Below are 12,966 nucleotides of genomic sequence, written 5' to 3' on the forward strand. Positions count from 1 at the left end.
ACAGGCAAGACCGATTGTGGGGGGGTTACCATGGCAACCGAATCCTTTGTTCTCATCCTTTTTCTCTGTCCTCAATTTCTCTCCTTTTTAATGATTATTTCCCCAGCTATTTATTTTTTTTTTTTTTTTAAACTTACATAAAATTTTTTTTTTTTCCTCTTTTTTTCCTTTTCATTTTCACAATGTTTAAACAATTTATTTATTTTTTCCATTGATTTTTTATTTTCCAACACATGAAAATTTTATTTTACTATCATTATTATTATTGTTTATTTTATTGTTTTCATTGATTGATCGTAATTAAAATTTATATTAAATAATTATTACGTTATTGTTTTTAATATAAAAATTCGTCGCGTTTTTTTTTTTATTAAAAAATGTCGACATTTTTGTTTTTTTCTTCTCGGTTGTAATTTTAATTTTTTTTTTATTAATTGTTTAACGTAAATTAAGGTTTTAAATCTTTTTAATTAAAAAAAAAAAAAATTATTTAAAAATAATATTAAAAAATCAGGTACGAAAGAAAAGAAAAAAGAAAAATTTTCTTCAGGTTGTTGTTGTTGTTGTTCAATTTGTGTGAATTTATTTAATTTTCCTCAGCATCATGGACCATATGTTTCATTTCAAATGACTACACGTCTGCCACCTAACGCAGCGTCGTAGAACTAAAATTTTCAACATTTAGTATCACCGAACATCTGTAAGAAACCACAAAAAGAAAAAAAAAATTTGTTTATAACAAATAAGTTTTTGTTTAATTTTTTTTTTTTCTCGGTTAATAAAATGTTAATTTGAGATTTTATTATTAAATATGTCGAGAAATGAAGATAATATTATAAAAGGATCAGTGAGACGTCTCGGTTTTGGTAACGGTTCACCATTAAATTCGAATACCACCGACTTTTCTTGGCGGTTCAAATCAGAATCCATATCAGGACCAACGGATTTGTGTGGCGGTTCTTGGGGTTGGGATGAATCCGATACGGTAAGTTTATTATTATTATTATTATTATTAAAATTTAAGATGAAATCATTTTCTACGATTTTATATAATTTGAACCTTAACAGGAACTTTTACGGTGGGTATTTTTTAAATAAAACTTTTTTTATAATTTTTTTTTTGTATACCTTCGTGAAATTTTAAAAGTACCTATAATTTTTTGTTAGGATCGTCCTCCGCTTGTAGAATCAAGTACAGGTATACAATTCGGTACGTCTGGTACGGAATCAACGCAAGAACATTCATCACCCGGAACGCAAAATCAAAATCAAATACCTGGAAGAAGAACACCATTGGGAGCTGTCGGTCTCGGAGGATTTTATTTTCCGCCATCTTTATTGCAACAGCAGGCATCGTGTTCAGGTCCTAGAGATGAAAATAGTCCAGAACCCAACGTGTCTAATTCAAACATACCATCAACTAACAGGTACGATGATGTTTCACCTTTCAATCGAACCTTTTTTTGTTTTTTAATTGTGTTTTTCTATTTAGAGTTCAAACATCTCGAAATAACACGACAGGAAACGTCAGCAAAGGTAAATCGAGACAAGGAAAACTCGTTAGACTTAATATAAATGCAAGAGAAAGGAGAAGAATGCACGATCTCAATGATGCATTAGACGAATTGAGAAGTGTCATACCTTATGCACATTCACCATCGGTTAGAAAACTGTCGAAAATTGCCACTTTGCTGTTGGCTAAAAATTACATTCTAATGCAAGTCTGTATCGTTTGTATTAATTTATCATCATCATCATCATTTGAGTTTTTCCAGTTTTGAAAAAAATTTTATTTTTCCAGGCCAACGCTTTGGAAGAAATGAGAAGAATAATTGCTTACATGCAAACACAAGGAGCTGTTGCGATGCCTGGAATGCAAACATCTCCGGGTGCTGCTTTTGATCCTCAAACATTTACAAACAACATTCCACAAAAAATTCAACCGCCATCTACGCCTCCTCCAGCAACAGGAGCATCAGCAGCAGCAGCTGTATCACCAGGCTCGTGAATTCTACAAATAACGATCGATCGATATTATCCAATAGTTTTTATATTTTTTTTTTAGTAAAAAAAATTTTTATAAACATTATTAATAACGTATAATCAATAATTATATCGTTACGATACTATTTAAATTGATATTTATAATATCGATCGATACTTATAAAAAATATCTCAATAATGGCGACGATAAATTTTTATTTATTTAAAAAAAAAAAAAAAAAAAAAATTGTGCCTGGAATCTGATCGAAATTTATTTTCTGTCTCTCATTATTATTATCATTTATTAATTTATTCTCACATTCTTAATTTTGTTAATTATTTATTTATTTAAATTATAATTTATTTAATTAGTTATTTATTTTAAATATATATATATATATATATATATATATATATATATATATATATATATATATATATATATGTGTGTGTGTGTATAAGAAAATTTGTTTTAATTGTGATAAGAGAAAAATGATAAAAATAATCGATATTAATTGTACTCTCTCTCTCTCTCTCTCTCTCTCTCTCTCTTTCTATCTCTTTCTGTGTTAAAAATTATTTAATTTATTGTCGCCAATTGATTAAAAATTGTAAAATAATTACAATTTAAAAATTGTAATCGTAGTCAATGGGAGGGAGGGGAAGAAAAAAAATTGTAATTAAAATTTAATTATTAATTATTATTATTATTATTATTAGTTTCAGTTGTAAAAAAAAGAAAAAATCTTATATGGAAGGTAGAATAATTACGTAAGGAAAAGGAAAATTTATTTATTGTAAAATAACATAATTAAAATTAAGAAAGGAAAGGGAAAATTAATGGAGGAAAATTGATATTTAATTAAAATAAGGTATATATATATTAATTAAATTTTTTTAGTTTTAGTTATTTTTAATTTATTTCGTTAATTATTTACGATATTTAGGTGTCGGTTGACGCATTTATATAAAAAAAAAAAAGAAAAAAGGAACAATTAAATTGACATCATTCCTATTTTAATTTTCTATATATATATATATGTTAAACTGGATTTAAAAGGCAAGGTTTATTTATAATATATTCATATGACGTCACGAAAAAATTCTCTAACGCCACGACAAAAAAAAAGTTTTTTAAAAAAAACAATAGATGTCGCTAATGATGTTTTATTATACGAACGGCGGTTTTCGTTGGTTTGGTTTTAGTTAGTAAATGCAACTCGTGTCAGAGGTTGTGGACTCTCGTGTGGCATTATTTGTTTTAATTGTTGAAAACGTTTTTTTTTCTTCATTTTTTCTTCATTTTCAGGTATATTTATTTACTACGTAGGTACACGCACATAAAAACTTTAATTTTACTCGAGAAAAAAATGAAATATATATATAGATGTGCAAACAACGTTTTTAATTATACTTAAACGAATATGAAATAAGGAAGAAGAAGAAGGGAGGGAGGGAAAAAGGAAGAAGAAAAAACGGTTTTTTTTTTTTTTTTTTTTGAAAAAATGAACCAAAGGAAAGTTAAATAGTATTTGGAAGAAGAAGTGGAATATAAAAAAAAAAAATGCAGAGTTGTGAAATTGTGATTGTGCGCATCCAACAAAGAAACGTACTAAGTAGGTTATTGCAATAATTATCATTATTATTATTATTATTTTTAATAAATAAATTAATATAATGTAACGTATTCCGGAAACGTTTATTTCTCTCTTTTTTTTTTCTAACGGAAAGTTTGAAACGTTATGAAAAAAAAAAATGAAAACGAACGAGATTTCGAAGAAGGTTAAAAAAAAAAAAAAAAAGAGAGAGAAAAACGAAACGAAATGCGGGGTTGCATTGTATTCAAACAACAACAACAACAACGACAAACAACAAATTGAAAAAAAAAAAAAAAATGGTTGTTTGTTTGTTTGTTTGTTATTGTTAATAATTTATTTATTTTTGTTTTTTTTTTTTTTTAAATGTATATTTCGTGTGGGTATAATAAACGACGACAAAATATTATTTTTAATTTTAAATTGCGCGCGTCGTAGAACATGAAACGTCGCATTTAAAAAAAAATTTGAAGGCGACGACAACGTCGACAATGAAGTGTAGGAGGAGGAAGAGGGGGTGGAGGAGGAGGGGAGGGGTAGGAGGATGAACGTGAATAACGATTTAAAAATTCATATCGTTTCGTGTATCGAATCCGTCAACGACGACAACGACGTCAACAACAATAACAATAACGACGACGACGACGACGCTACTTTACGCGTTCGAGAACATTTTTAAATTTAAAAAAAAAAAAATAACGAATTTTTTTTCGTTCGTTAATAGTCGGGGAAAAAAAAAATCGAAGCCGGAGCTGTGAATTTTTGTTTTTTTTTTTTTTTTTTTCTTTTTCCCCGCCTCCGGTCGGATCGATTGTACATCACCTAGCAGTAGTCATATGCGTTGCCATGGTTACGTTAAACTTTCTCTGTTATTTTACATCTGCCCCTGATGCACCGTGAAAACACGCACACACACGCAGACACGCGCACGTCCTAACTCACGCACGTACGCACTCACGCACGCATAATAACATAACCGCGTTTTGAATATACCATTTTTTTTGTTTTGTTTTGTGTTTTAATTTTGTGTTTTTTTTTTCTAATGTTTGGTAAATTAATTAAAACTTGCTATGCCTTGTGCCTTATGCTTTCATTGACAACAGTTCTTCATTATGTTATCGTCGTAGCTATTGTCGTTGGTTTTCTATTTATTTTAAGTCTCGGTGAGTGATTTATCCCTTTTTGTTTATGTATAATTTTGTTTGTGTTTGTTTTCATTTCGTTTGCCCGAGGAGGAGGAGGAGGAGGAGAGTGGGAGGGTAGGAGGAGGGGGAAATGCGTTCATTTCGAATTTCGTAATCGAGCCGATCGTGTACGCCGCCCGTCCCCGTGCGGTTATTGTCGTTGTTGTTGTTGTTGTTGTTGATCTTTTTTTTTTTTTTTTATTAGCACGCTTACGTAAAAATTTGAGTTCGTTAACGATAAAAATTATTTCTTTTTCCTGTTCTCCTCTCTTACGTCACCTTCAGCCCCTCTTTCCCAGTGAATTTCCCAGCGTAAAACAACAACAACAACGTTCTGACGCACACGTCAGAATGTTTCTCTCTCTCTCTCTCTCTCTCTTTTATTATTATGCCTCCCGATTGCGTATTGCGAAAAAAAAAATATATATATATATATATTTATTAAATAAAATGTAGAAATTATTATTATTATTATTTACGTAAAAGCACGGCTTGGGCTACTTGTCGTAGTAGTTGGAAATGAAAATGTAAAAGTTTCAGTATATACGCCATACTAGTTGACCTTGTTGCTGGCTTTGTCCCTGAAGTCTGTGGGACGTCATGTAATTTCTAGCGTGAATTGATAACATGTTTAACTTATGACGAACACCGTCAACCTCGTCCTCGTTCTTGTGAAAGAATGTTTTAGTTTTTTTTTTTTTTTTTTTTTTTGTGTCCCGTGTTATTCAGTAAACGCTAACAGTCAATCAGGGGCGGATTAAGCTCGCTGATAATTTTTATTTCCTTATCAATTGAGTCGTGACCGGTTTGATTTTTTTTTTTTTTTAATTTCGTTCTACCGTTCGTTTTATGTTTAAATAATCTATTTATTTATTTATTTTTTAATAAATTTATTAAAAGGATTTATGTACGTATCATAATTTATTTATTTATTTGTTTTAGATTACAAAAATGTTGTTCGCGACGGATAATGAACACGGATAGATGCGAAAAATCAAATGTTTTTCAATATTCAATGAAAAGGAAATTTGGAAAATAAAATAATAATAATAATAATAGTAATACGATTCCAGTACGAGACTTAGTTTGATATTAATTAATATTATGGAAGTCAAAAGGCGTTTTGAATTTGTTGATTGGTAACATAACTACATGATAAGGAGGGATGAATGAGGTCGAGGGCATGGACTTATCAGAGCGCTCCCGCCTACATTCGCCTCCGTCCGCTTGTTTAGTGTCAGATGAATTGAATTCGAACGTTTCCGAAAACGGTTCTACTACCACTTCCGAAAGAAGCTCCTGTGCCATACCAAAGACCAATTGTAACCAAGGTGCTTTAATACTATTAGAAACAAGCGATATCGATAATTGTGTCGTAAATGATTCTAACAAATCTGATGCTAAAAAGGATGATGATGATGTAAATAAAGGTGAACTTTCCCGCGAATTACTTTCAAAAGATACAAAGAGTGAGGTATCGGGTTGCGAGACCAAAGACGTTTCGAATTTTGATAGTTCCGAAGACTGGAGGATAGATATTCAACCTGCTCAAATAATAAAAGAACTCGATGAAAATTATTCGAAATATAATAATAGTAATAATCCATTGTCTTCTACCGAATGTTGTAATGATTTACCAGAAAGCCAAGTGTTGAACGAAAATGGCGGTGGCGACGACGCCCAATCTAGTTATTTCAAATACAAGGAGAATGACGAGTCTGAATGTAAAAAATGCTCGGCCAAGTCGGTGGAAATCTCGGAAAATTCTAACAATTCAAACAATTCAAAATTGTGTACTTTTACGGAAAAAGAAACCGAAGGGGCGAAAGATAATTCCTTGGATTTGCCAAATGACGGCCAATCAGAAAACTATAAACTGGGCCCGACGTTTACGGAAAACTCTGAAAACGAAGTAGAAAAAAGCGACGGAAGTGATTCAGGATTGGGGTCGGAGTTGGCTGATGAAAAATTAGAATCGTCCGTTATTCAAGAGGGAGGAGATTCGGATTCGAAAACATCGGAAATTGATTCGGTTATAGGATGCGATACGGAAATATCGCATGAAGAACAAGTTTCTACCGAAATGGATCCGTCGGAGCGATGTGACGGAAGCGATTCTGGATTGGGTTTGGAATTGAGTGACGAAAGAGTAGAACCTTTTCAATTGGAAACCGAAAACGATTCTAAAATAACGGTGTCGTTATTACCGGACCCCGGTTCTTGCTTGGAAGTCGACGAAGACAAATCAGACTTTCACATAGAAGCTCCCGCGTTAGATGATTTGAAATCATCGACTTTCGAAGAAATAAGATCTCATTGTTTGTCGTTTGAAGAAATTAAAGATAATTCTGAACCTTTGGAAACGCCGCAGCCCAATTTAGATTTTCCCGTTTATTCATTATGTGAAAAACCTGAAGAATCTAAAACGATAGAGCAAGAATTACTCAAACCCCTTCCGGAGAATCAAATACCGCTGAGAAGTAGTTTGAAAAGAAAAAGTGACACGGATTTGGATATAATACCGAAGAAAAAGCGTTCCATTTCCTTTGACACCGTTTCCGTATATTATTTTCCGCGGGCACAAGGTTTTACTTGCGTGCCATCTCAAGGAGGTTCCACCCTCGGAATGTCTCCGATTCATTCTCACGTTCAGCAATTCACATTATCAGAGCATGCAACCGAACAAAGGCGATTACATCGATTAATGCTTCAACGATTGAGAAACGAAAGGTTGCAACCACCTTCCGACACGGATGATACAGAAAGCGATGAAGAACCCACAGATGAAGACGAAGGTGAAATGGATCTCGATAGTTATTATTTTTTACAGGTAACGAATTTATTTATCGTCTTATTTCAACTTTCACGGTTACTCGATTACAAAATTATATTAATATTTATTGTATTTGCAGCCAGTATCTGCGAGGCAAAGGAGAGCTCTACTGAGAGCGGCAGGAGTTCGGAAAATAGATTCCGTGGAAAAAGACGAATGTCGAGATATCAGAACGTCGAGAGAATACTGCGGTTGTTGTTGTAAAGGCTATTGCGATCCGGACACTTGTTCATGTTCTCAAGGAGGAATTAAATGTCAGGTTGATCGACTTCATTTTCCTTGCGGATGCACGCGAGACGGTTGCGGAAATCCAAGTGGGAGAATTGAATTCAATCCGGTTCGCGTTCGAACTCATTTTATTCACACCTTAATGAGGTTAGAATTAGAAAAAAAACACCGTTTGGAGGAAGAGGAAATTAAATCCGAACCCTTCAGTAAAATAGATCAATGGCCCGTTGAAACATCCACATCGGAGGGAACGGGATTCACTGACGCACAATCAATTGATTTATATGCTTGCCGTGACGATCAGTACGGTGTGAAATCTTGCGGGAGCATAGATTTGGATACTCCCTCAACATCGAGTTTGGTTTGCGCTCAAACAAGTAAAACAAATCACGATATAAATTCACTTCAGTTTCATTCTTTGACTCCGAATTTTCACAACGCCATAGACACTTTTCACGAATCCGCGTCGAAATATCAATCCCATTTTTCAACCTTTTCATTTACTCCTCATCAACCCATCGGTGGTTTTTCACACTACGGTACCATGTATTCCCAAGAAATGCTATCGAAAGATTTCGGTACGAGCTCTTACAAAGGTTTACTCTGCGAAAATTTCAAAACAACCACTACTTCCGATACATTTTCCATGTATCCCTCTTTAAGAGATGGTTACGTACCGGTTAAAGACGGTGAAAACAAATCCAACGACCCCAATGTACCTCCCAACACGAGTACTTATGCAAGTCTTCACACCGTATTTTCAAACAGTAGCCGTTTGGAACCCTTTTCGGAATTGTTACAAGGCCGTTATCCGGTTCTACCCTTGTCCGTGAATTCAGATCCAGTTTTCGATGATCATTCTTCTCAAATGTGTTCTTCGACAATACTGTCTCAGACTCCTCACGAGCCATTGTTTACAAACAATGATATTAATCACGAATCGTCGGTGGAAGAAAAAATTGTCGATTTGCCGATACCAAACGTTGAAAAAACCGAACAACACGAAGAAGCAGAAGAAAAAGATGAAGAGTTAAAGGTCGAGTCGATTCTTACGAAAGAAACAGTTTTGGAGGACGTTGGAGAAAACAAAATTGAAAACGAAGACAACAAAACTAAAATCGTAACAGAAGACAAACCTTTAAAAACGCCATTGAAAGAAACAACAACAACAACAAACAATGGAGAATTCGATGAAAATTTAGGTGAAATAATAAAAAAATCAATGGTTGAAACTGTTTCTTCTTGAATGTGTTGTTGTCGACCCTCTATTTTCGACTACACATTCTACATATAAATATTATTATTATTATTATTATGTTATTGATTACAATTTACCTATTCTTATTATTATTATCTTATTATTATTATTATTATTATTATTATTATTATTATTATTTAAAAAAGTAAAAAAAAAAAAAAAACTTGTAAATTTTTTCACACCTATTTTAATTACATAATTTTTAATTTTTGTAATATATGAGTTGCTTTAGCACACCCCCTCCCCCTCCCCCCCGTAATTAATGGTATTAAACAAAATGATAATTTATAATATATATTACACAAAAATAAAGTTACCATTAATAAATAGCTAAATTGTAAAATAAATGTAATGTATTCCCAAATTTAAAAAAAAAAAAAAAAAAAAAAAAAAAAAGTATTTTATATATAAAACGATATTATCTTAAATAATAAAAAGTCATTCATTCATATTTAAAATTTATTAAATTATTTTATTACAAAAATATTTTAATATTTTAAGGAGACATTTAATAACATCTTAATTCCTAATATATCAATAAATTATGCTTATTTTTTCATTTATTATTATTATTATTATTATTATTATTATTATATGCTTAAACGTATTTTTACGTATAAAAAAAAATTTTCTTTTTTTTTTTTTTTTATTTTTATTTTCCCAGCTAACGTTAATTTGCGTACGTGACAAAATTCGTTTCATTTTTTTTTTTTTTCTGATTAAGTTGGCTGTACTGTAAATGGTCGCGCGTTCGATTTTATTCGCAGTTGAGATTTTATTCATTTTGATAAAGGAAAAAATTTTACAAATTAAAACAATACATGAAGTCTAACGTTAACGATGTAAGTATTAACACTTTATTAAATAGTTTTTTTATTTTTAATTATTTTATTAGAATCCATTTTGTTTTTTTTTTTTACAATGCGTGTGCATTATTATCCCACCAATAATAATGATATTGATTATAAGTAAAAATAACATTAGGGATTGATTTATTATCATTGTTATTATTATTTTTTTTTAGAAAAAAAGAAAGGGTTAAAATGTTGGAACCTATAATGAATACCTTAAAATCTCAAAGGATAATCCTTGCAAGTTCTTCGCCTCGTCGTAAAGAAATATTAAAACAAATTGTAAGTGACAAAAATTTATCCCAAGTTAACCTCCATAGAATATTTTTTATAATTTTGACTTTCATATGAAATAAATCAATATGGTTGCTCACACTTTTTACAATGGTTTAAGTAAAAATAATTTGATTAATTAATTAATTCATTCAGTCGAATAAAATTTCATCATTAAAATTTATAGTAAAGATTTACAAATCGACATAAATCTTATTAAAATGAGTTGTGTGATGATGATAAATGTTTTAGGGTATTGATTTTGATGTTATCCCATCGAATTATGAAGAAAATTTAAATCCTCATGATTTTCCCAGTCCATCCGAATTTGTCATTGCAACAGCAGTCAATAAAGTCGAAGAAGTGAATAATCGTCTTGATAAACTCTGTGAAAAATATGATATTCTCATTGGTGTAGACACAATTGTTCACATGAATGGTAAAATATATGGGAAACCCAAAGACGAAGAAGAAGCATATAATTTTTTAAAATCATTTAGCAATAATTGTCACAGTGTTTATTCCGGAGTGTGTTTAAAAACTCGAGATAAAACTTTGGTTTTTAGCGAAATGACAAAAGTTTATTTTGGCGATTTAAATGATGATGTTATCGAAGCATATGTTAAAAGTGGTGATCCTATGGACAAAGCTGGCGGTTATGGTATACAGGTCAAAGGTGGTAGTTTTATAGAAAAAATTGATGGCGATTACTTCAATGTTGTCGGCTTGCCATTATATAGTTTTTGTAAGCATTTATTAAAACTTGTTTCTCTTTGAGATGGATAGTTATTTATTTATATTTTATTAAATAAGATAAAATGACAACACTTTTTTTTATTTATTTAATTCTCTTTTAAATTTTTTTTTTTGTCCTTCAGATACCATTTTGATAACTTGAAGATAACATTCGAGAAGAAATTAACATTTTTTATGTTTAACAAGAATTTTTAACATTTGAAAAGTAATAGAAGAAAATAATTGCTCACTTTTTTTGAATCGAGAAATAACAAAAAAAAAAAAAAAAACAAACAATGAGTAATTGAAAATTTTTTCTCTCTCTTTTTCCAATTTTTTTTTTTACTACTATCAGTTAAAAAGTTTTTTTTTTTTTTTTTATTATATCAGGTGATCCTTTTGTTGTCCTCCATAAATAATTACTCATCGTATTTTCCAGCTGATACGATTCTAGTACGTTCCAGTATTGGAGTATACTCATGTTGAAAAAGAGAGAGAGGGAAAAGTTATAAAGACCATGTTATAGGAGAGTTAAACGTAAGCGATATTCATTTATTATTTATTTCGTATTTAACAACACTCTCTAGACTATATTTTATGTTTTTATGTTCAGTTGTTATTCTATCTTGGTGCGAGTGAGATGTTTGCCGTTTGTTACGGTTGTTATTGTTTGGTTTGTGTCGGTTAAAAAAAAAAAATCGTGGATTGTATTTTTTTTTTTTTTTTTTTTGGTTTTTCGCGTTAATTTTTTTTCCAATTGACGAACAAAAAAAAAGGAGAAAATTTTTATTTTTTATAAATTTTAATGGAAAAATTTAAAATTTATTGAAGGATATTTTTAAGGATATTTTAAATCGACGAGTTTTTTTTTTTTTTTTTAAGGTACGAATTTATTTTATATTTGAAAAAAACTCAAAAGCAACAAATTGTTAAGAGTAGTTGATTGTTTTTGTTGTTATATTTCGATTCGTAAAAATTTAAGGTTTCCCTCGTAATATATGTCGTCATTGTTTGTTTATTAACAAACAAAACAAACTTTTTTTTTTTTTTTAGTACGTTGACTTAAACTTGTAGGCGTTTAGGTGAAGCAAAAAAAAAAAAAAAAAAAATCAATAAAAATTAGTTTAAACGATCGATTTTAAACGTTCATAGTTCGAATAACGATTTTAAATTATTATTATTATTATTATTATTTTAGTTCGTTTTTTGATTGATTGTTGTTATTATTTCGTCCCCCTTTCTCCCGCCCCCCCTTCCCGTTGATAAAAAAAAATTAATTAATCGTTTATTGAGATTCCAATAGAGGAAAAATGTTTGGGTTTTTAATAAGGTGTACAATTTTTATCTGTTGTTGGGATAAACACCGGATGCTGCGTTACATAATGGGATATAAATTAGAGTGTGTGTGTCTTTCGTAGAGTTTGTAACGTTAAAAACCATATATACAATACCACCTTTTTTTTTTTTTTCCATTCATCTGCTTCCTGTTTCATATTATTTTACCAAATAATAATAATAATTATTATTATATTTTAAAGAAAAGCCCTTACCTGATCTCCAAAAGAAAAAGAGATAGATAGAGAGAAAGAAAGAGAGAGCACATTCGTTCATTGTTTTTTTTTACTTTTTTTTGTACCTAAATTTTTTTTTTTTTTTTTAAACCGATTGGAATTTTCACGGTTGATGATCGTGGAATTATTAAATATAATAATAATAATAATAATATGTTGAACGTGTGACACGTACCATATAAGGAAAAATGGTAGCCAGGTTTTTTTTTTTTTCTTTTTTTATTATTATTATTAAAAATACCACATTGACCTAGTCTAACTGGTTTGTTAATAACAATTCAAAGAATTTATCGTTAATAAATTATTATTATCATTATCATTATTATTATTACTATATTATTCTTAAATATTATTATCTAATTCGTTCGTAATATTTTTTGGCAGAAATTTTTTCTTTTTTTACATAAATACGATTATAATAATTTATATATTGTCGATTTTCCAAGATTTCCACA

At 30.2% G+C, this 12,966-nt stretch overlaps 3 protein-coding genes across 3 annotated transcripts; all 3 read left to right on the forward strand.

Moving 5' to 3' along the window:
- Positions 1 to 811: 811 nt before the first annotated feature.
- Positions 812 to 2,008, forward strand: Phum_PHUM507440 (Oligodendrocyte transcription factor, putative; the record flags this gene model as incomplete). The annotated part of the gene is made up of 4 exons (XM_002430973.1): positions 812 to 985; positions 1,168 to 1,427; positions 1,493 to 1,721; positions 1,802 to 2,008. 4 exons carry the CDS (start codon positions 812 to 814, stop codon positions 2,006 to 2,008), a joined length of 870 nt encoding a protein of 289 aa, XP_002431018.1.
- Positions 2,009 to 5,927: 3,919 nt separating this feature from the next.
- Phum_PHUM507450 (uncharacterized protein) lies at positions 5,928 to 9,069 on the forward strand (the record flags this gene model as incomplete). The annotated part of the gene is made up of 2 exons (XM_002430974.1): positions 5,928 to 7,592; positions 7,675 to 9,069. 2 exons carry the CDS (start codon positions 5,928 to 5,930, stop codon positions 9,067 to 9,069), a joined length of 3,060 nt encoding a protein of 1,019 aa, XP_002431019.1.
- Positions 9,070 to 10,124: 1,055 nt separating this feature from the next.
- Positions 10,125 to 10,982, forward strand: Phum_PHUM507460 (maf protein, putative; the record flags this gene model as incomplete). The annotated part of the gene is made up of 2 exons (XM_002430975.1): positions 10,125 to 10,214; positions 10,458 to 10,982. The coding sequence occupies 2 exons, from the start codon at positions 10,125 to 10,127 to the stop codon at positions 10,980 to 10,982; spliced, it is 615 nt and encodes a 204-aa protein (XP_002431020.1).
- Positions 10,983 to 12,966: the final 1,984 nt, after the last annotated feature.

Source organism: Pediculus humanus, genomic scaffold (assembly GCF_000006295.1).
Source record: "Pediculus humanus corporis 1103172108279 genomic scaffold, whole genome shotgun sequence".
Classification (NCBI taxonomy): Eukaryota; Metazoa; Arthropoda; class Insecta; order Psocodea; family Pediculidae; genus Pediculus; species Pediculus humanus.